This window comes from Uranotaenia lowii, chromosome 1, assembly GCF_029784155.1.
Source record: "Uranotaenia lowii strain MFRU-FL chromosome 1, ASM2978415v1, whole genome shotgun sequence".
NCBI lineage: Eukaryota > Metazoa > Arthropoda > Insecta > Diptera > Culicidae > Uranotaenia > Uranotaenia lowii.
The window spans coordinates 155,424,182-155,445,493 of NC_073691.1; the positions used below are offsets into that span (position 1 = coordinate 155,424,182).

A 21,312-nucleotide genomic window follows, 5' to 3' on the forward strand; every position below is an offset into this window, starting at 1 on the left:
GTGGATGTGAGTAGTTTATCAAGCTAAGCTATTTACCCTTAACAAGTCATGGGCAATTTTTGGTTCACAAAGGAACAGGAAAACATGTCCTACAATCTCTTATTTACAGATTATTAGAAACTGATAAAGTTATATATAACGGTTGATTTCCAAGATCTTGGTGATTATTGATACATATTTAAACATTTAAGATAAGTTTAGATAATCAAACAATGCCTAAAAACAAGTGTTCATATTTAATTGCCCGTATTTTGAAAAACATGGGGAAATTATAAACAATCCTTTGTGAATCAGTGAGATAAATTTTTAGTAAAAATTTATATTATATATTTACTGATAAATTTTTAGTAAAAATTTATATTACACTTGAAGATGCATTTATTACTGAATGCAAAACCTCTGGAAACAACATTTTACTGAATTTACTGTGACGAGATAGTTACATGATTGAATGCCCTCAGAACAGTTTCGAATGTTCTCAGAGACGTGGATTTTGTGAGCTGTAGTAACACGGTTCGCATCTCGGTACTGGGTGTTAAATGTTAATCTTAAGTTGTCCACGTCATTTATTCAGTCTGTAAAGCCTAAATCGGCTGAGACGGTGTATGTTTTTTTTTAAACAGACTAAGAATCTGTAACATATGAGAAAATGATAGAATGTCACATGACGATTGATTGATTGAAAAATCCTGACACACCATTTCAATTGTTTTTGTAAACATGACTTAAAAACCCATAACGATTTTGTGTAGAATGTTTTTTTTTATCATTTTAAGAAAATGTGATAAAAACCTTAAAATAGAATCGAGTTTGTCTAAGTGTTCAATGATTAGTGTTATGAAACAACCAAATCAATGAAATATGTTGAAAATTTTGCTATATTTCAACGAAAATGGAAAATAAAAGTCTAGAAAACCTTGAATTTTTGACCGGGAAAACCGGGAAAAACCGGGAATTTCAAAATGAAAATGTTGTGGCCACCCTGATTATGCTGAAAACCTTTCCGTACCAACGCTCTCTTTTCCTTCCAATCCATGCTGAAAATTATCCCTCGATTCCTCTCCTGAAAGTTACAAAAAGTAAACAAACCCTTCCTCACGAGTGCTCTCTTTCCCTCCAATCCATCCTTACGCTATCCCGTTACTCTTCTCCTGAAAGTTACAAAAAGTAAACAAACCTATCCTCATAAGTGCTCTCTATCCTTCCAATCCATCCTTTAGTTATCCCGTGACTCCCCTCCTAAAAGTTAAACAAAAAAAAAAAAACTGCGAAACTTGACTTAACCATACCAAAGACACAAGTTTAATTACTATAGATAATTACTCCACCTTTAGGAGTGATCGAGTAGGCAAAACCGGCGGTGGTCTACTTCTATATGTTAAAAAACGTTACAAATGCAAACTTATTAAAGCAAATTTCATCGTTAGACATTCTAATACATTTGAGTATATGTTTGTAGAGCTGATTTTGCCCAATCAAAAAATACTAATTGGAGTAATTTACAATCATCCTAACATAGACTGTGCTGAAATGATCCACGATGAAATTTTAAAATACGAAGGTGCTTACGATGATATTGTTTTGATAGGTGACTTTAATACTCATCTCATGATCCAAAGTAGTAAAACCGAACGTTTTTGTAATGTATTGATTGAAATAGGAATGCATAATGTAGGGACAGAACCAACCTTTTTCTATAATCAAGGAGCTTCACAACTTGATTTACTCATAACATGTCAGAAAAACTCAATCATACGATTTGGACAAATAAGTGTACCCAATGCTTCTAATCACGATATGATCTATGCTTCTTTCAACTACGATACGGATAATGTTAACGATGAATACTTCTACAGAGACTATAAACGTCTAGATCCAAACTATGTTATTCAAGAGTACAACAACATCAACTGGACTTATTTTTACACCCTAACTGATACCAACGAAATTGTTGATTTTTTCAACGACCACGTCAAATGTCTTCATGACACGTGTGTTCCAATGAGAAGAAAAAATACAACTAAACGAAAATCCAATCCCTGGTTCAATTCGAATTTACAAATGACACTGATAGACCGCGACCGCGCTTACGCTAAATGGAAAATTACTAAATCCAGTGAAGATCAATCAAATTTCAAAAAACTAAGAAATCTAGCAAACAAGAAAATTTTGAAAGCAAAACGCGACTACTACAATAGTGAATTTAGTCAGGATATGACACCGAAAGAGTTCTGGAGAAAGCTTCAAAATATTGGCTTAACAAAGCGTAAATCTAGTACGGAAAATGATTTTCAACCAGATATAGGGGAGATGGAGGCATAATGGCCACCTTAAGGAAAACGCTTATTTAACCATAGAAAACAGCTGTAATATGTGAATGACATCATTGTTTCGTGTTCAGGCACTCAAAAAGTCTATTGCCTAATTCGATGAAACTTGAAAAAGTAGATAAAAACGTTTAAAAATGCATTTTAAAAATTTTTGCCGAAAGCTGAAAACCAGTCACTGTAGAGGCATAATGAGAAACCCCCCGAGGCAGTATGAGCACCATTAATCAAGGCATAATGAGCGTTTTCTGCCGGGGATTCTAGCAGCAAATTCGACTCGATGAAGTCAACTGAGTAATAGAGCTACAGCTTGACTTGTATCGTCTGACGATTTGGTCTATTGGTAAGATGTCGGAGAGGTAATCAGTAGGCTCCAGTTCGATTTCTGGTCCAGGTGATTTTTTTTTTCATTTATCATTCATGATCATGATTGCACTAAACGGTGAGGCGTAGATTCATCAAACAATGCAATAACAAAATAATCTAGGTCTGTTTGTAGAATTCAAAGAATTAACACATGCTCATACATTATGTTTCTGGTGTTTTGTTTGACGGATGATGCTTTGATGCTTTTAGCCGTATGATGTAACAATAAAAAAAAAAATCAATCTTGAATGGTATGTGCAAAAAAAAAATCCCCTCGAACAGGAATCGAACTCGAGTCTACTGATTACCTCTCCGACACCTTACCAATAGGTCAAAACGACAGACGGAACAAGCCTAGCTGTAGCTCTATTATTCAGTTGACTTCATCGAGTTGAATTCGCTGCTAGATTCCCAGGCAGAAAATGCTCATTATTCCTTCATTGATAGTGCTCTGTTCGCCTCTAGTGAACAAATTAAAGGAAAAAAGCGTTTTAAAATCGGTTAAATTGAAAAATCAAAAATTTTATGATGTTGAAAATTGAGGAACAATGTGTAGATCATGTTGCAGTGCGTACATTTCAGATCAAGATGATTTAAAGGTCATAAAAGCTTATTTGGTGGTGCTCAAAAATTATAATATTTTTGTCACTTTAGAACCTAGCTGGTTATTATTTAATATTTCTGTAAAGATGAAAAGGATATTTCTTTTTTGGTGAAAAATTAATACTATGGGTAGTACGAAACAAGTCCTTATGAAAATTTGTTTAAGAAAATACGTATTTATGTAGAAAAAAGGAGTGCTCATTATGCCCTGGGTGCTCGTTATGCCCTCATCTCCCCTAATCAATCAAAAGTTTCATGAAAGTTTTACTGTAGACCATGTGGGATCTTATGATCATTATCGCGTAAATTCATCAGGGTTTGAATTCAACTACATTCAAGAATATGAAATTATCAATGCTTTGTACGAAGTAACATCAAATGCCGTAGGACTAGACGAAATACCCATAAAATTTATCAAGCAAATTCTGCCACTTATCATAAAACATTTATCACACATTTTCAACAAAATAATCGAAACATCTCAATATCCAAAAGCTTGGAAACTTTCAAAAATAATTCCTTGCAAGAAAAAAAACAAATTTAACATCACTTTCAAATCTCCGTCCGATAAGCATCTTATGTGCTCTATCAAAAGTATTCGAACGAATAATGAAAAAGCAAATCAATTCATATTTAAATGCAAATAATTTGATTACAGAACATCAATCTGGATATCGAACAGGTCATAGCACTAAAACAGCCATGCTTAAAATAGGTAATGATATATCAAAATCTATTGACGAAGGTTGTAAAGTCGTTTTAGTTCTTCTAGATTGTTTAAAAGCGTTTGATACAATTTCTCACAGAACACTGTGTAAAAAACTAAACAGAAATTTCAAATTCAAGCCGGTAGCCGTTGACTTAATTCTTTCGTACTTGGAGGACAGACAACAAGCAGTTTACAGCAACGAAGAATTTTCGAGATTTCTACCCGTGAATTCTGGAGTGCCACAAGGATCTGTTTTAGGGCCAATATTGTTCACAATGTATATAAACGATCTTCCAAGTGTTGTAAATCATTGTACTCTACACTTATTTGCTGACGATATCCAGCTGTATTTAAATAGTAAAGAACGTAATATTGTCGAAACCTGTCGGTTAGTGAACCTTGATTTAGAATCAATTAATGAATGGGCGAAGAACAATCTGATGACGTTGAACGCATGTAAATCGAATGCCCTTCTGGTAACTCGAACCGCTTGCACAGAAACGCCGTATTTGAAGTTAGGAGGAAATGAAATAGTTTTCGTAGGAAAAGCTACCAGTTTAGGATTTCTGGTAAACAACAAATTTGATTGGGATAGTCATATTTTAAATCAGTGTGGTAAAATTTACGGAATGCTTAGAAATTTAAAGCTCAAGTCTTGTTTCCTTAACCAAAACATTAAATTGAAACTTTTAAAGACATTCATTTTGCCATATTTCATCGCGTGTGATTTTCTTCTACCCACATTATCAGCCAGAGCACTCGACAGAATGAGAATTGCACTTAATTCATGCGTCCGTTTTGTTTTTAGCTTAAATCGCTTAGATCGAGTTACTCATTTACGACATAAGTTGCTAAGTTATTCTTTTTATAATTTTATCAAAGTTAGATCATGTTTAATGTTCCATAAAATCGTCAATAGTAAATGTCCTTTATACCTGTTTAACATTCTTCAACCCTTCAGTGGGACTAGAGTGAGAAATTATGTCATACCCAATCATGCAAGCACATATTATGATTGCACATTTTTTGTCAGAGGTGTAGTTCTTTGGAATTCACTTCCAACTTCAACTTAAAATATTTTAAATTTTAGCGCATTCAAAAAGCAATGTTCAATACTATTTAGTTAAATGAAAAAAACAATCAGAGAAATTCAGCGAATAATCGAAAATAGAGAAGCAAACCATTGTAAATTTGATAGTGCATTCCATCAATACTTTAAAGCCATTGTGGCATTAAAAAAGACAATTGTCTTACGCCGCTTTTGATAAATAAACTAAACTAAACTAAACTAAAACTCTGCATTTTGTGCCCAACCATAATTTATTAATCTTACCAAAGATCCCTTTAATTGACATTCCCGAGCCGCAGATATCATTTTAAGGATTATTAAAAAATTGCCTCTGGTTGAAATTTTTGCAATGAGGACGCCATGTTACCCCTATACGTGTTTCAGTCGTTTCATTTTTCTTCTTCCTGCGGATTTCTTGACTGGAAACTTGGTACGGGAATTTTTGTTTTCTTCAACCCCTTGATTTAAAATGTTCCTCTTTTGTCCAACATATTGCTTTTCTAGTAGTGAGGCCAAGAGCTTTTCAATAAACGTTTTTCAATGAACAGAATTTTCTTTAAAGCGTTTTATTTTAGTTTTAAGTAAGTAGGTAAGTCATTTTTTAGTTAGTTTAGTTGGTCACTAATTTTACTCTAATTTCTCTTGAAAGTAACTATTTTGTCCTACTTTTTTTACCGCATGGTCGCTTCTAGCCCTGTTGTACTTATCATCTGAATAAGAAAAAAAAACCACCCGAGTATAGTTTTTAAATGTTAAAATATTACATCAAAGGTATCAAAACCTTGCATATTTATATTTTTCTTTTAAATTAATAAATTCAAAAAAATTGTTCATGCCTTATGTCCAAAGCGTATCATCCTCAAAATGCTTTGATTAGATAGGATGTTGTTTTGTCAGCCTTTTCGTCAAACGGCTGTAAGCGCATTTAACACTTTCTCCTATGTCAAATCCACCCCCAACAATCCTAGAAAAAATTTACCCCAAACAAAGGCCATCACCCGGCTTTGTTCAGGTTCTAAACAAAAACAGCTCCCTCACGTAACACAACAATAAACACCAAATACCTTTTCTGTCAAACCATCTGTCAAACCCACACCGTATCACTGCTCTGTATTGGTATTGGTGTGGCTGCGAGGCTCTCATCCCACCCAAAACGGAAATTCGCATTCGCCTTGTCTGCCCCTTAATGGGTGGAGGAAAATCGCTACCACACACTACCAGACGGTGGAAAAATCGATAAACGATTCTTTCGGCTCGGAAAACTGCTGCAGACAAGTCCAGTCCAGTCTGGTCAGGTGGCCGAAAATTTAAAGACGCTTTCTTGGAGATTTTAGCTTGGTGATTGTTAGTGGAATTGAAAATTTAGTTTCGGCAGTGATCTCGACAGAATAAACTAATCTTGGTTGAGTGTTGCAGGAAACTTTTGAGAGGGTTTTGAAAAAGTGCTCCCCCGTTTTGAATATCAATTGAATCTTTTCGGGACAAGCGTGTTCGCTACACAAGACTTTCTGGCTGTTGAATAAATCACGAAATAGACTAAGGCGCAAAATATCACAATCAGGGATTCAAGGAGCTATTATATCGAAAATCCCAAAACATATTGTCCGGCGGCGAAATTTTTCTTCTTTGGATCCGCACAAAAATGCATCTGTCAAGATCGATATCGTCATTGCCGTTGTTAGCCGTCGCGTAAATCGTTCGTACATTTTCTGCAAAACATCGCTCTTGCTATAGTGTATGAGTCATCATAACATTGTGCTGCGGAAAGGGGAAAAGTGAAACGACCAAAACAAGTGCATCAACAACAAGAGTGTAAAAGTCCCTCGTATGGGTGTTTGAGTGACTGCATCGAACGAATTTATTTTCCGTGCATCGACACATTGCGTTTCTGTCTGGGCACTAGGCGGCTGCAAAACAAGATCAAAACAAACAAACGAGAAACCGAACGGCGTTGTTGTTCCGTTGATCCAGTTTGTTGCTGCTGGGCATTTGCCTATATTTAAACCCACCCCGGATTACAACTAACAGACAAAATTTTTACCAGCAGTAGAAACGTAAGTATTTGTCGGATTGGAAGTTTGTTAGTGGGGCTTAACAAGCCCCAGTAACTTAAAGCGCGAGTTAAACGCTTTCCCAATAACATTGGTACCTAAATACCTGGGAGGATTGGTACAAACATCATTTCTGGAGTTCTTCATTGATTTGTTGCACGCAATCGTAGCAGAGGATGGGAGCATTTTGTCTTATAAAAAATAATATTTCTTTCTAGATTCGTATAAAGCCTTCATACAACTCTGCATACACATATATAAGAAATGCGTACATATAAGTTTCCCAGACCTTAATGACTTAATGACTTAATGAGATGATTTGGTTGATTTTTGAATTAAGGCAACGCGTTTCAATTTTGTATGAGCATTTGTATGGAAAAAGAAATTTTTGAATATTAAATCATCCAGGTAATTCAAAAAAGCTTGAAATGAAACATGTCTTTAATTTTAGATTTTTTTCTATTTTCAACCATTTCAAAATATATTACCAAGTGTTCCTTTATTGCTATTCTATAGAAGTCGAGAATCATGAAATTTGAATTAAGAGAGCATCAACATTATTGTGGTACTTGTCTGATTTGATGGACTGAATGCTTTCGTCAAGTATTAACATAATTTTCTTCTGTTATATAAAATTCTCTTGTAACGGTGTTTGTAGTGCTACTCCTCCGAAATGACCCAAACGATTCGAATGAGAATATTTTTAGAATATTCTTTAGCCATGCGAATCGGTTTATATCGAATAAAAAAACAAAAAGTCGTATCAATTATCCGTAATAATTAAATTTGTAGTTTTTTGAATAAAATAAAAGTCATGGCTTCCATTTTTTCGAGATTTTCTTTCCTTTGGCGGATTCTTTTTCGTCTCCAAGGTCGAGGCGTCGCGAGCCAACGTCGTGAGAGGATAGTAACCATGGCATAGCATACTATCAGGGTGGCCAGCGAACCGGGAAAACCGGGAAAAAACCGGGAATTGAAAATGGGACCGGAAAAACCGGGAAAAAACCTGGAATTTCAAATCAAAACCGGGAAAATTGTTTATGGATTATTTTTTCCCATTAAAACTATTAAATCCTAAAATTCATTCATTTTATCATGACGGAAATTTTTCTCTGAAACTTTACAATCTATTGTCGTTTATTACAGGATTTTTAACCATTTAAGAAGAGCGGTAAAATGTAGGGATTTTATATTTATGAGTAAAATGCAGGGAAAAGCCGGGAATTCAAAAAAAAAATTATTTATTTATTAACTTTTTTAACTTAACTCAGCCCATGCATTTGTCGTGCAAAGAAAAGTCATAGAAAAATTCCTCGAGCACAAACTATTTCTTAGCTTACGCATATTGTGTGAATATATACATATATATATATATATATATATATATATATATATATATATATATATATATATATATATATATATATATATATATATATATATATATATATATATATATATATATATATATATATATATATATATATATATATATATATATATATATATATATATATATATATATATATATATATATATATATAAACATTTCACAACTATGAAGTTTCAATACGTTAAGTCTTGCTAGTTAACTTTTATAGCGTTAATTTATTAAATATTCTGTACCGGTGTGCACTATATTTGCGAATATCTAGAAAAAAATAGACCTTAATAATCAGAATAAAGAAATTAGTGAAAGGAATTTATAAAAAAAATCTAAATGCTGCAACTTTATAGTTCTGATGTAAATTCATACGTTGAAATCAGATAGTTTTCGATTGAATCCACATTTCGAAAACTACAATTTAAACTTAACATCTATCTTATAACTGGAATTACTATACACAAGTCCAGAATCGATGATGATCGAATCTGCATCAGGAGCTCATTGTTTTTTTTTTTTTTTTCAGAAAAACACGTTATGCTGAAACGAAACTTGAAAAAATTAGCAGAAATATAACAAACACATGACTTAAATATCAAATTAATTTGATGAAAAAATATTTAATGTTAATTAAACGTTAAAAGTGAGATATGAATTCAGTTATTCATCCATGAAGTCCTAACACGATCGACTAATTTTCTGAAAAGCTATATTTTACAAAGATCTTATGATCAAAAATTGTTTTTAAATAAATTGAACAATGATATTTTCTTTGACTTCAATTTTATTATTTTCAGCTGTTTTTAATTGAATTTACAGTATCTTTTTCAAAAATCCAAATTAATCATAACCATACTTAAAATTTTCATTTGATTGATGGAGTATAAACACAAATCAAATGTCTTTTTTTATGTTATGAACTCACTCACTAAAATTGTCAAAAACTATCACAATGTAGTTCAAGAATCAAACATCAAATTTCAGAAAAACAACCTACTCTCAAAGTTTTTATTTTATTTGGTTTTGAAAATATTTTTTTATAATTTTACACAATTTGAACTTTGCGAAATCAGGAACTGTCCCATGCGGAAAAATGCCGAAAACAAACAAAAAGTACTATGCCACCATTTCATTAGATTAATTTTTTTTGTCTTTATTAGAGAGACTTTCAGCCTTTGGCTGGTTCGTCTCTACATTAGATAATTGGTAAACGCACAGAAAGCAGAAGATGTAACCAGTTTTCGTGTGATACTGGTTTACATTTTTCGCTTAAACTAAAACAATTTCAAATTGAAAAATCGAATAAACATGCATTTTTGAGATAGGACTGAAAATTCAGGCTTAAAATTTCGATCAATTTTCCAAAATTTAGGTAAATAGATTCAAGCATCTAGAACTCAGCGCATTCAATTTTTTTTAAGTATCCTTTAAAAACATGATATAGTATTCAATATGAGAACCGAAAAAAAATGCAAATTGCTTTGCATGAATAAGGTTCATAAGAATCTGTTTTTTATGAAATTTTGAAGTAAAATGTCGGAATGTCAATCAGTAGATTTCAATAGTAAAATTCACTAATTCAACTTGAAATTTTAGAAGTCACATAAAAGGGCATATTTATTTGCGCATTTTCAAACAGGAAAAACCATAAAATCTCAATCAGGAAAACCGGGAAAAAACCGGGAATTTGAATATGGAAACTCGCTGGCCACCCTGGCATACTGATTAGTGGGAACATTTGGGCGCGTATTTCTCAACCAGGCATACTTCCAATTCACGTGGAGGCGATATGCAGCCTAGATGTGATATTTTCTTCTTGCTTCCTAACTCATATGTACAGCACATGGTAATGAATGACGCCTAGATGATGTGACCCAGATTGATATTTTGCCGATCGAATCAAAACATATAACTACTTTTTTTTGCAAAAATCTGAAATTGAAAAGTCATGGCATTTTTAGAGATTTTATTTTTTGATGGATTTGTTTTTCGTCTCCATGGGCGAGGCGTCGTGAGCAAACGTCGTCGCAAGAGGATAGTAACCGAAGCATACTGTTCATTGATCGCCGTAAAAATTTAACAATTAGGCGCCTATTTCTCAACCGAGTACAGACCCCGTTCGTTTTTGGCAACATTCGATTTTGGCAACATGGCACATAGGACCAATTTTATTTAGACAAATACCATAAATACGTTTTTTGTTCTGAAATGGTTATAAAATGCAACAATAAAAACAAAAGTTTTTCAAAAAATTTCAAAGTACTTAAAAATGACCAATAGGTGAAAAATTCAAAAAGTTAAAAAACAAATTCAAACAAAAGACTGAAAATGACAAAAAAGAACTAAAAAATGATGAAGAATGACAAAAACAGCAAATATGACAAAACAAAACAAATATTATATACAAATTAAGAAAAGTGCAAAATGCATCAAAAAGATGATAAAAAAAAATAAAAAATCGACTACAAACGATTGAAAATTTACTAAAAATAACGTTTTTGATAACAATAATAGTTATTTTTTAAAAATTTAAAAAAAATTTAAAAATAAGAAAAGTTAAGAAAAAAAAACCATTCGATTTTGGCAACATTCGATTTTGGCAACACAAAATGTACGGGCGTGTTGCCAAAATCGAACGAGGTCTGTACCAATATTGCTTATGCCTATGGAGGTGATATGCAACCTAGATGCGTTTTTTCTTGCTTATTTGTACACTGCACATGGTAATGGATGACGCATAGATGTGACACGGATTGGTATTTTAACGGTCGAATCAAAACCATATAAACGATTTTAAATAATAAAACCATTATTATTTCCTGTTAATTTAAGTAGTAAATTGTTGTCCAAAAAATATGAATTAAGTAATGATGCATATAAAATAATGGTATGACACTTAGCGGACGTTTGAAAAAAGGAAATTGGGAAGCTTTACATTTCGTATAATCCAATACGCCTAGAACGATACTTTTGATTCATATTGATAACAGAAAAAAGAATCAGATGTTTTCGATAGGTATAGATCGAAAACATTTTTTTGAACATGTACAAATGTACTTAACTGAAGATGTATCAAGCGCCATCATTTTTTAAGAAAAACAACAAAATCCGATGAAAATGAACAGACACATTAACTGAAAGAGAGCCTGTCCTTCAAAATAGTGGATTGATATATTTAAAGGCCGGATGCCGAGATCTTTTTGATTTTTTGCAAGCGTATGTTGAAGTTATCAATAAAATAATCTACTTTTTCATAACCAAAAGTGATGATATATCCGGAAGAATTTTCAACTAAGAAGGTAAACTAGAGCAAAAGCAAACCTTCAACTTTTACAAAAAATGTATAAATGACTAGCTGACCCGGTGCGCTTTGCTACACATTCCAAAAATAAATGTAATTTGTTAAAATTCATTCAAATCTAGATTTTTGTAAGCATTTTTTAAGTCAAACCATCATAGTTCAGATACAACAACTTTGAAATGAGAGCAGCAGCTGGAGTTCCGAATTGCAATTCAAAGATGGTATATATTATTTACTGAAACTTGATCTCTAAATTTGTTTTTCAAGATCTGAAATTTGTAATCTGTTTCTAAAGCTTCAAAATGACTTAAATAAGTAAACTCTTTATCTTAAACTTACATGGGAGCTCCCCAATCTTTTCCAATTTTGTCCACCACTGCTTCAAAAAGGTAGGCTGATTTACCTGGCTCGAGTTTACATACATTTCTAATCGGAAGAAAAAGATTCGCATTGTACTTTATGGAGATAGAATTTTGAAAACCGATCAATAGCGTGAATCAGGACAATTTTTTTAGTATATTCCTAATATTCTGTATTATAAGGACTTCCAGCTCCTGATTAGCTTTAGATGGTGTAATTTTTGGAGTTGACAAAATAAGCTATAGAAATTTGAAAAAAAACGATGAAAAGGATTTTTAATAACCATTTTCAAACAGATTTTTTCACCATCCTCGGCCTTCGAAGCAGTTTGAATATCTATCCTTTTTACGCCAAAATTATGTTAAAAAAATGTTTCGCCATATGCCAAATTCGTGGATATGAGACATTTCATCTTGAAGTTTTCCCAAACAGCACTTGTCATGGTATGAAAATAATCGATTTTAAACAGTGCAAATTTCTTTTTTTTTAAATAAATTTATTAAAGCAAAAAATATAAATATTAAAAAAATATCAGTTGCATCACTGAATAAATTCTCAGCGTTTTTGTATTTTCTCTTTGAAAGTCAAATATTAAAAAATGTTGGCAAAAACAATTTCTAAGTTAACATTTGTCCCGTATATTGAGGTAAGTGTGAATGCAAAGTTTAATTTCAGATACGTCAGAGTAATGGCTTTAAAATGGATTTAATACGTACTTCTGTTTGTTTGTTTTATCAAGTTCCATTGATATATCTGCAGTATTCCTGCAGTATAAATTTATGATTGTTATTCCACTTCTAACGAATGCTGTTCAAAGCAAATGACATTCATTGACATTGCAAAATTTTTAATATCCGCTTCCGTTTCCACATTCAGAATACCCCTTCTGGTCTTTCCAACATCATGAATCATTTTGAAGATGAATTTCTTAAAAGTTCGACGTTTGCCCTTTCCCCACCGTGTAAATTGACAGGAGGAAATATTTTTTTAGCACTACTAATAAACTAAAAAATTCTCAGAAAAATTTTGCTTCCAGTTGAATATCATTTCTAAAGTCTCACTTTTCAAAAAAGAAGCGGATCAAAAGCCTCTTTTATGCAGTCATGTAACACAGAAACCTGTTTCATGTTAAGTACGTACTTGAATTTGTATGTAAGCAAAAAGTACGATGTTTTTTCAGAATTTTGACGTAGAATTACGTCTTACGGCAACACTATAGGGGGGCAAATTGAAATTCGCGAACGGATCTCGCGTCACGAAAAACGCCTCTTTCAGAGACATCCTTTCCAGATAACATTTTGTATCGGCTGTGTGTTGGTACACCAATACCAATGAAGTTCGTATTTGATTTGAGCTTGGAAATTTATAAATATAGCTGCGGAGCTGTAGTCGAGCTTCAGTCGTTTTGAAAATTTCTGAGATGCTTGTCTTCCGTGTCTGCAATCTCGGCTTCAGCTGCCGCTTCCCCAGTCAGCACCAATCGACCAAGAATGAGGCCGCAGCAAAACAACAATAGATGGTGGAAAAAAAGCTTCAGTTAGTTGATTGACGCAGTCTGAGGTCAAGCAACGAAAAAGGTGGCTGACATGGCTACAATAGCTGCTGCTGTTTCTTCTGAGCCAGTTTGTCCACCCAACCATAGTCTTTAACAGTTCTTCTCAAAACTTTAGTTTAACTGAAATTGAGAGTATTAAATTCAAAACAATCTCTTGGCATTCTGTGTGATATTTTTTTGCACAGAACCTAGTCCACACTAGGCTATTTAAGTTGGTGAGGTTGGTCTCTTTTTTTCCACAGATTAGCTTTTCAGATGTATCAGTCATGTTTTTAGTTTATGTTATGATTTTCATTTTTGTCTCTTATATCATGGTAGTCAATTTTTACGATTCCCTGCACTTTGTACTTAGAAAGTTCAGTAGATCAAAGCTCTTTATGGAACAATTAGTGGCCCTTAAAAGCACCCAGTATCAGAAAGCCGACATACCAAAACGCTGGATGTTTAAGAGCATTAATTCCTTAATCCGTAGTGGTAAAAAATCTGTAAACTCTGCTTCCTTACTGCTGGTTTTCTTCACATCACGAACAAACGCCGTCGCTTACTGCGACCACTCGATATGACGTTCCAGTACCAAATAAAGCTCGCGCGAAGGAGCTGCTGGCTTTTTATAACCTTCCAGCTTGTCCAACACTGTGGTAATTTTCATCGTGTTGGACAAGCTGGAAGGTTATAAAAAGCCAGCAGCTACTTCGCGCGAGCTTTATTTGGTACTGGAGAGTCAAATCGTGTGGTCGCAGTAAGCGACGGCGTTTGTTCGTGATGTGAAGAAAACCAGCAGCAGAGTTTAGGGGTGTTACCACTACGGAAAGTTGAAATGATACTCTCAATTATCCAACGTTTTAATCTTTTGGCTTCCTGATATTAATGTCGTATCCGTTTTCATCTGGTGGCCAACCGGTTGTGCACCAACTGCTGTCATCTTCATATAAAAAAACGCTTTGACAGCACTTGGTGCACAACCGGTGGACCACCAGGATGAAAACGAATATGGCATAAATGATACTAACTGTTTGTTCCTTAAAAGAGTCTTAATCAAATAAATAATTTCTTTGAATGTTAAAAAAACAAGGGGTTATACAAAAAACCTGTTATGCAGGATATTTTTTTTTTGATTTCTTGATTTTTCCCTGTACCGTGTAAACTTGGAACATTTCAGATTGTTCGATCGGATTTAAAAGGGGACAAAACAAAAACGGGAAAACAAAAATTACACGACCGAACAAATTTCAAATGAAAATGAAGAATATGATAGTGAACGGCCTCTTGGGACACCAAAAAAAAATATTGAAGCTAGGTACTTTAAGGGTTTGAGCGATCAGCATACAATTGAGCTGTCACAAAAATCTAGTAAAGTATTCGTAATTCTACGATCACAGTTGTGTAATATACAACCTCTTCCAACTTTTTTAAAATAAAAAGTTTCCATTTCCATTTCTAAATTCGTTTCAGTTGTGTATTTGGGCCGATGTAACAATTTTTAGAAGAGAACATTTTTTTTTGTAACAGAAAAGTTGAACGTTTGAACATGCTCTAGTGTTCCTTGAATCAAAATTCTTTGGGAAAATGAATTCCTTCACTTTTGGTCAATAAAAATCAGTTTATCTCACTGATACCTTTCACTTATGCACACGTCAGTAATATCTTATCCAATTTAAAGAAAAGGATCTTGATCAGTTCATTTGTCGGATCGGATTTTTTTATCTTCTTTAAATTTAAATGGCGCTTGATAAAACTTGTTCATGTTCAACAAAATGTTTCCGATCTATCTCTGTAGAAAATATTTCATATTTCATATTTCTGTTATCAATATGATTCAAAAATTACCTTGTAGGCAAAATGGGTTAAAAAAATGTGTGTAAATTCTTTACTTTCTGTTTTTTTTTTCAATTGCCCGCAAAGTGTCATACCATTATTTCATTAGCATCAGAACTAAATTTATATTTTTTAGACAACAAATGCTGCCTATATTAACACGAACTATTTTTGCAAATCTTTCAATTGGTTTTGATTCGATTGATTAAATACCAATTCGTGTCACATCTAGGGGTCATTTTTTTCACGTGCCTCAAAGAAAAGAAAATCTCTAAAAATTAATGCCATGTCTTTTCAATTTCAGATTTTGGCAAAAAAAACGTACATACATGTTTTGTTCGATCGGCAAAATGTCAATCTGGGTCACATCTAGGCGTCATTCATCACCATGTGCTGTACAAATGAGCTAGGAATCAAGTAGAAAAAAATTTCATCAAGGCTTCATATCGCCATCCCTTGCATTGAAAATATGCTTGGTTGAGAAATACGCGCCAAAATATTCCCATCCCACTGATCAGTATGCTATGCCATGGCTACTATCCTCTCACGACGTTAGCTCGCGACGCCTCGACCATGGAGACGAAAAACAAACCGCCCAAAGGAAAAAAAATCTTGAAAAAATGGATGTCATGACTTTAATTTGTTTCGAAAAAATACAAATTTTGTATGGAAGCCCCCTCTCCCTTAAGTCGGAGCGGTTTGTAACTATTACAGAAACCATCTCCGGCCCCAAAAACCCTCAGATGCCAAGTTTCACGATGATCGGTTTAGTAGTTTCCGAGTCTATAGGGAACAGACAGACAGACAAACATTCATTTTTATATATATAGACTAGCTGACCCGTTGTGCTTTGCTACACCTTCCGGAAATAAATGTAATTTGTAAAAATTTATTCAAATTTAGATTTTAGAGAGCATTTTTTTAAATCAAACCTCATCATACTTCAGAACCAACAACTTTAAAATGAGAGCTGCAACTGCAGTTCTGAATTGCAATTCAAAGATGGTATATTATTTACTGAAACTTGATCTCGAAACTCGTTTTTCAAGATCTGAAATTTGTACTCTGTACCCAAAAAAACCTTTTTAAATATGGTCCTTTCTTTGAAAAGCTCTTTATCTTAAATTTACATGGGAGCTCTCCCAGTTTTTTCAGTTTTGTCCCCCACTGCTTGAAGAAGGTAGGCAAATTTAACCGGCTCGATACCCAAACAGCACTTATCATGATAATGGAAAAAATATTCAATAAGTTATATATCAAATACGGTGCAAATTTCTTTTTTTTTTAATAAATTTACTACGGTAAACATATAAATATTTAAAAAAATATCAGTTGCATCACAAAATAAGTTCTCAGAGTTTTTTTTTATTTTCTCTTTGAAAGTCAAATATTCAAAAATGTAGGCAAAAACAAATTTCTAAGTTTACATTGGTCCCGTATATTGGGGTAAGTGTCAATGCAAAGCTTATTTACAGATGCGTCAGAGTAATGGCTTTAAAATCGAATGCTGTTCAAAGGGAATGACCTTTTATTTACAAAGACATTTCAGAATTTTTAATATCCGCTGCAGTTTCAACATTCGGAATACCCCTTCTGGTCTTTCCAACGTATTGAATCATTTTGAAGATGAATTTCTTAAAAGTTCGACGTTTGCCCTTGCCCCACCGTGTAAGTTAACAGAAGGGAATATTGTTTTTAACACTTTAAGGGTAAACTAAAAATTTCTCTTAAAATTTTTGCGTCCAGTTGAATATCAGTTCTAAAGTCTCGCTTTTCAAAAACGAAGCGGATAAAAAGTCTCTTTTATGCAGCCATGTAACACAAAAACACTTTTCATGTTAAGTACGTACTTGAATTCATATGTAAGAAAGAAGTACGATGGTTTTTTCAGAATTAATTAGAATAAAAAGCTCTTATTTTCATTTCTAAATTCGTTTCAGTTGTGTATTTGGGCCGAAGTAACAATTTCTAGAAGAAAACATAATTTTTAATTTTTTTTTAACAGAAAAAGTTGACCGTTTGAACATGTTCTAATGTTCCTTGAATGAAAAGTCGAATGCTACCTACATTAACACGAACTAAATATGGAAGTATTTTTGCAAATCTTTCAATTGGTTTTGATTCTATTGATAACATACCAATCCGTGTCACATCTAGGCGTCATTTATTATCACGTGCTGTGTACAAATCAAATAAGCAAGAAAAAAACACATCTAGGTTGCATATCGCCCCACGTGTTTGAGAAACAGGCGCCTTATTGTTAAATTTTCCAGCAATCAATGAACAGTGAGCTTTGGTTACTATCCTCTTGCGACGACGTTTGCTCGCCCATGGAGACGAAAAACAAACCCCTCAAAGAAAATACGCTTGGTTGAGAAATACGCGCCAAAATATTCCTACTAATCAGTATGTTATGCCTGGGTTACTATCCTTTTGCGACGTTGGCCGCGACGCCTCGACCATAGAGACGAAAAACAAACCACCCAAAGGAAAAAAAATCTCAAGAAAATGGATGTCATGACTTTTATTTGTTTCAAAAAACTACAAATTTTGTATGGAAGCCTCTCCTTCCTTAAGTCGGATGGAGTTTTGACTATTACAGAAACCATCCCCGGCCTCAAAAACCCTCAGATGCCAGTTTTGACGATGATCGGTTCAGTAGTTTCCGAGTCTATAGGGAACAGACAGACAGACAAACATTCATTTTTATATATATAGATTACTTCATCTAAAAATTGTTGGGCACAAATAAACAATCTGACTAAATAATCTCAACATTTTTTTTTAATAATTCACCGAATAACTATTAACACGTTTACTGTTTGTTGACACACAACTCAAGTACGTACTTAACATGAAAAATGTGTTTTTGTTCTACTACATATTTTGTCTTAATAGAAGAGACTTTTGATACACTTTTTTGTTGAAAAGTTTTTTTGTGATTGATATTCCAAGGGCAGCATATTTTTATGATGAACTTTTGTGTTTAAAATAATATTAATTCCTGTCATTTAACACGATGGAACAAGTGAAAACGCGCCATTTAGCCATGAATCATCTACCATTTAAGAATTTTATCACCAAAATGGCCAGAAAGGATATCCCGAGTGTTGAATCTGAAGCGGATATTCAAAATTATTATAAAGGTCTTTGTAAATCAAGGTCTTTTGGTTGAACAGCATCCAAGCATTAATTTATTCCAGAGAAAAACTTAAGATATATCAATGCAAGTTGATATAACAGACAAACAAGAACAAGTATTAAATTCATTTTAAAGTCTTTTCACTGACGCATCTGAAAAAGACCTATGTGTTTTCACTTGCCCCAATAAATGGGACAAATGGGGCTATACTTAGGTATTTCTTTTTGCCAACATGAATATGAATATGAAACTTGAACTGTGGTGATATCCGTTAATGTTTACATGAAAATTCCAGAAAATAAAATAAACTCATGAAACCATCGAAGCCTGAACAGGTTTTTTCTTTTCGATGTATAATTTTTAAAAATCTGCCTTTCAATTGAATGTTATTGAATCTTGAAAATATAACATAATCCCTCATGAAATCGCAGAGCACCACCAACAATGTTTAGTAAATTTTGAAATCAGAACATCCCAATGCTTCAATTAGAATCTTCAAAATAAAAGGTTAAATTGGCGCATAGGCGCTTTAAAATTAAAAAAAAAATGCTGTTATTGGGTTTAATATAAAAAAAACTCTAAACATATTTTTTCCTCCTTTCAAAACCGTTCATTTAATTCATTGGCTTGAAGTTGGAAGGAATATAATTTGCATTTTTTGCTTGAATAAAAAAAAGGAATTTGCAGTATACAAAATCTCCAGATTTAACGCCATGATAAGTGCTGTTTGGGAACACTTTAAGTTGAAATGTGCCATGTCTATAAGTTTAGTATCAGGCGAAGCTTTTTTGAACATGATTTTGGTGAAAATATGGATTTTGATTCAAACTGCTTCAAAGAAAGAGGAAAGTAAACAAAAAGCTGTTTGAAAATGGTTAGTAAAAAATCTTCTCTAATGTTTTTTATTTCTTCAGCTCTGAAAAATACACCATCCAAAGCTAATTGGGAGCAGAAAACGCTGCGTTGGGCATCATATTAGGCAAATACTCCAAAAAATGTCCCGATATTCAAAATTATATTTTCATAAAGATTATAAGTGCAATATATTCCAATAAATAAAAAACTTTTGATTTCGATTTAAACCTTAATGTGCACTCGAACAAATCGGAAAAAATCAAATAAATGCAATACAACAAATAACACATACATATTATCAACATACAGTTATTTATGGAACAAGTTACAAAAAGTGTTTTATTTTCATGAGGCTTGCCAAGTTGGATGATTACGTCAAGTGCTGGAAAGAATCGAATTTGCAACCGAATTAAAAAAAAAGGAATTATAAAAAAATGTTTTTAGATTTTCGGATGACCCTTTCTGAAGGGGGTCGTCCATACAAGACAAATATTGTTTTCGCGATATTGACGTTACGTTTCGTCGGATGGCTTGGAAAATTTGCACACGGGAGTTTTGAGAGAAGGGCAACCGATTTCAGATATCAAAGATTTTATAAGAGGCCACCCAAAAGGGGTTTAGCCTTTTGGGAATAATTGCGAGTCGAAATTTATACACGGGGATTTTTTGGCACGTTAAATTGATTCCTGATTTCAAATTTAGTAGCAGACGCAAAATAATTGATTCGATTGGATAACCTCTTGCAATTTCAAAGCGGAGGAGTACCTACAAGTAAAAATCAATTTAAATATGACACAATGAGAACAATTTTTGGTTGAAGTTTTAAATCGCCAAGAATCTGTACATGAATCTCCGAGAGTCTTGTGCGGCACTCGCGTATATGGAGCATTTACATTTTTGCGATTCAAAATGGATTGCGTAAAAACTCGTAGATAATTGATGAATCAATTTTCAAACGCCAATCATTAGTTTCATGTTTGCTAGGGTTAGGTAAAAATGTTGATTTTTTTTTTACTTAACCTAAATAATTCATGGATGCCACCTGGATGCTTTTGAAATCTCACTCTAGTCTTGAAACATTGTGGATACACCACCTTTGGTCAGAGCTAAAAACCCTTTTCGCATGAGTCTATTAAGAACTACAGTTTTTAATTTATCAATGTTTTTTTTAGATCACTACCCTGAACTGTTTGTATCAATCCCCCAAGTATAACCAATGTTGCAAATTATTATCCCTTCTCGAAACGTAAGCTTTCAACTGCCATACTCCGATTTCAGCCGAAGATGCGGGCGCTCGGCATAGCGCAGCCAAACAACCATCACCAGACGGCCCTCGATGGCGGGGGCGGCCACGGTCTGCTGGGAACCTCCCCCGGCAAGGGACTCATCGACGGAGGCACCATAACGCTGCCGAAGCCACTGCTCGGTGGCGCCCTCGGAACCGGAACTGCTACAGCAGGAGGTAATGGCGGCACCGGAGGTTGCAACGAATCTAGTGCCCAGGACACTATCTATCTGTGCAATTTTCGCGTGTCCGTCGATGGCGAGTGGCTCTGCCTCAAGGAGCTGCAGGATCTGGACATAAAGGAGAGCACCGGAACCGGGGACGGGACCAGTTCCGGCAATGGCGGCCACAGCAATTCGGGCGGCACCGGAAGCTCCGCCGGCAACGGTGACGGTGATGGCTCGCTCAATACTTTCGGTATCATTGAGAACGTTAAGTGCGAAGAGAAGATTATCGAGCGCGATTGGGTTAACTTCTACTGTAGGTGCTA

General features: G+C 33.9%; 1 protein-coding gene across 5 annotated transcripts in view; it reads left to right on the forward strand.

The window, feature by feature from the left end:
- Window positions 1-21,312, forward strand: part of LOC129740625 (protein RUFY3) — a 114,712-nt gene that overhangs the window by 46,959 nt on the left and 46,441 nt on the right. The window contains exons 1-2 of one of the 5 annotated variants that reach the window (XM_055732355.1): window positions 6,278-7,128; window positions 20,816-21,215. The exons of 1 other annotated variant lie outside the window; for it this stretch is intronic. In XM_055732355.1, the coding sequence (XP_055588330.1) occupies window positions 20,822-21,215 (394 nt within the window). In that variant the 5' untranslated portion in view covers window positions 6,278-7,128; window positions 20,816-20,821. Of the gene's footprint in view, window positions 1-6,277; window positions 7,129-20,815; window positions 21,303-21,312 lie in introns of those variants that run through there. 3 more of the 5 variants (XM_055732354.1, XM_055732357.1, XM_055732358.1) reach the window with 3 other exon arrangements.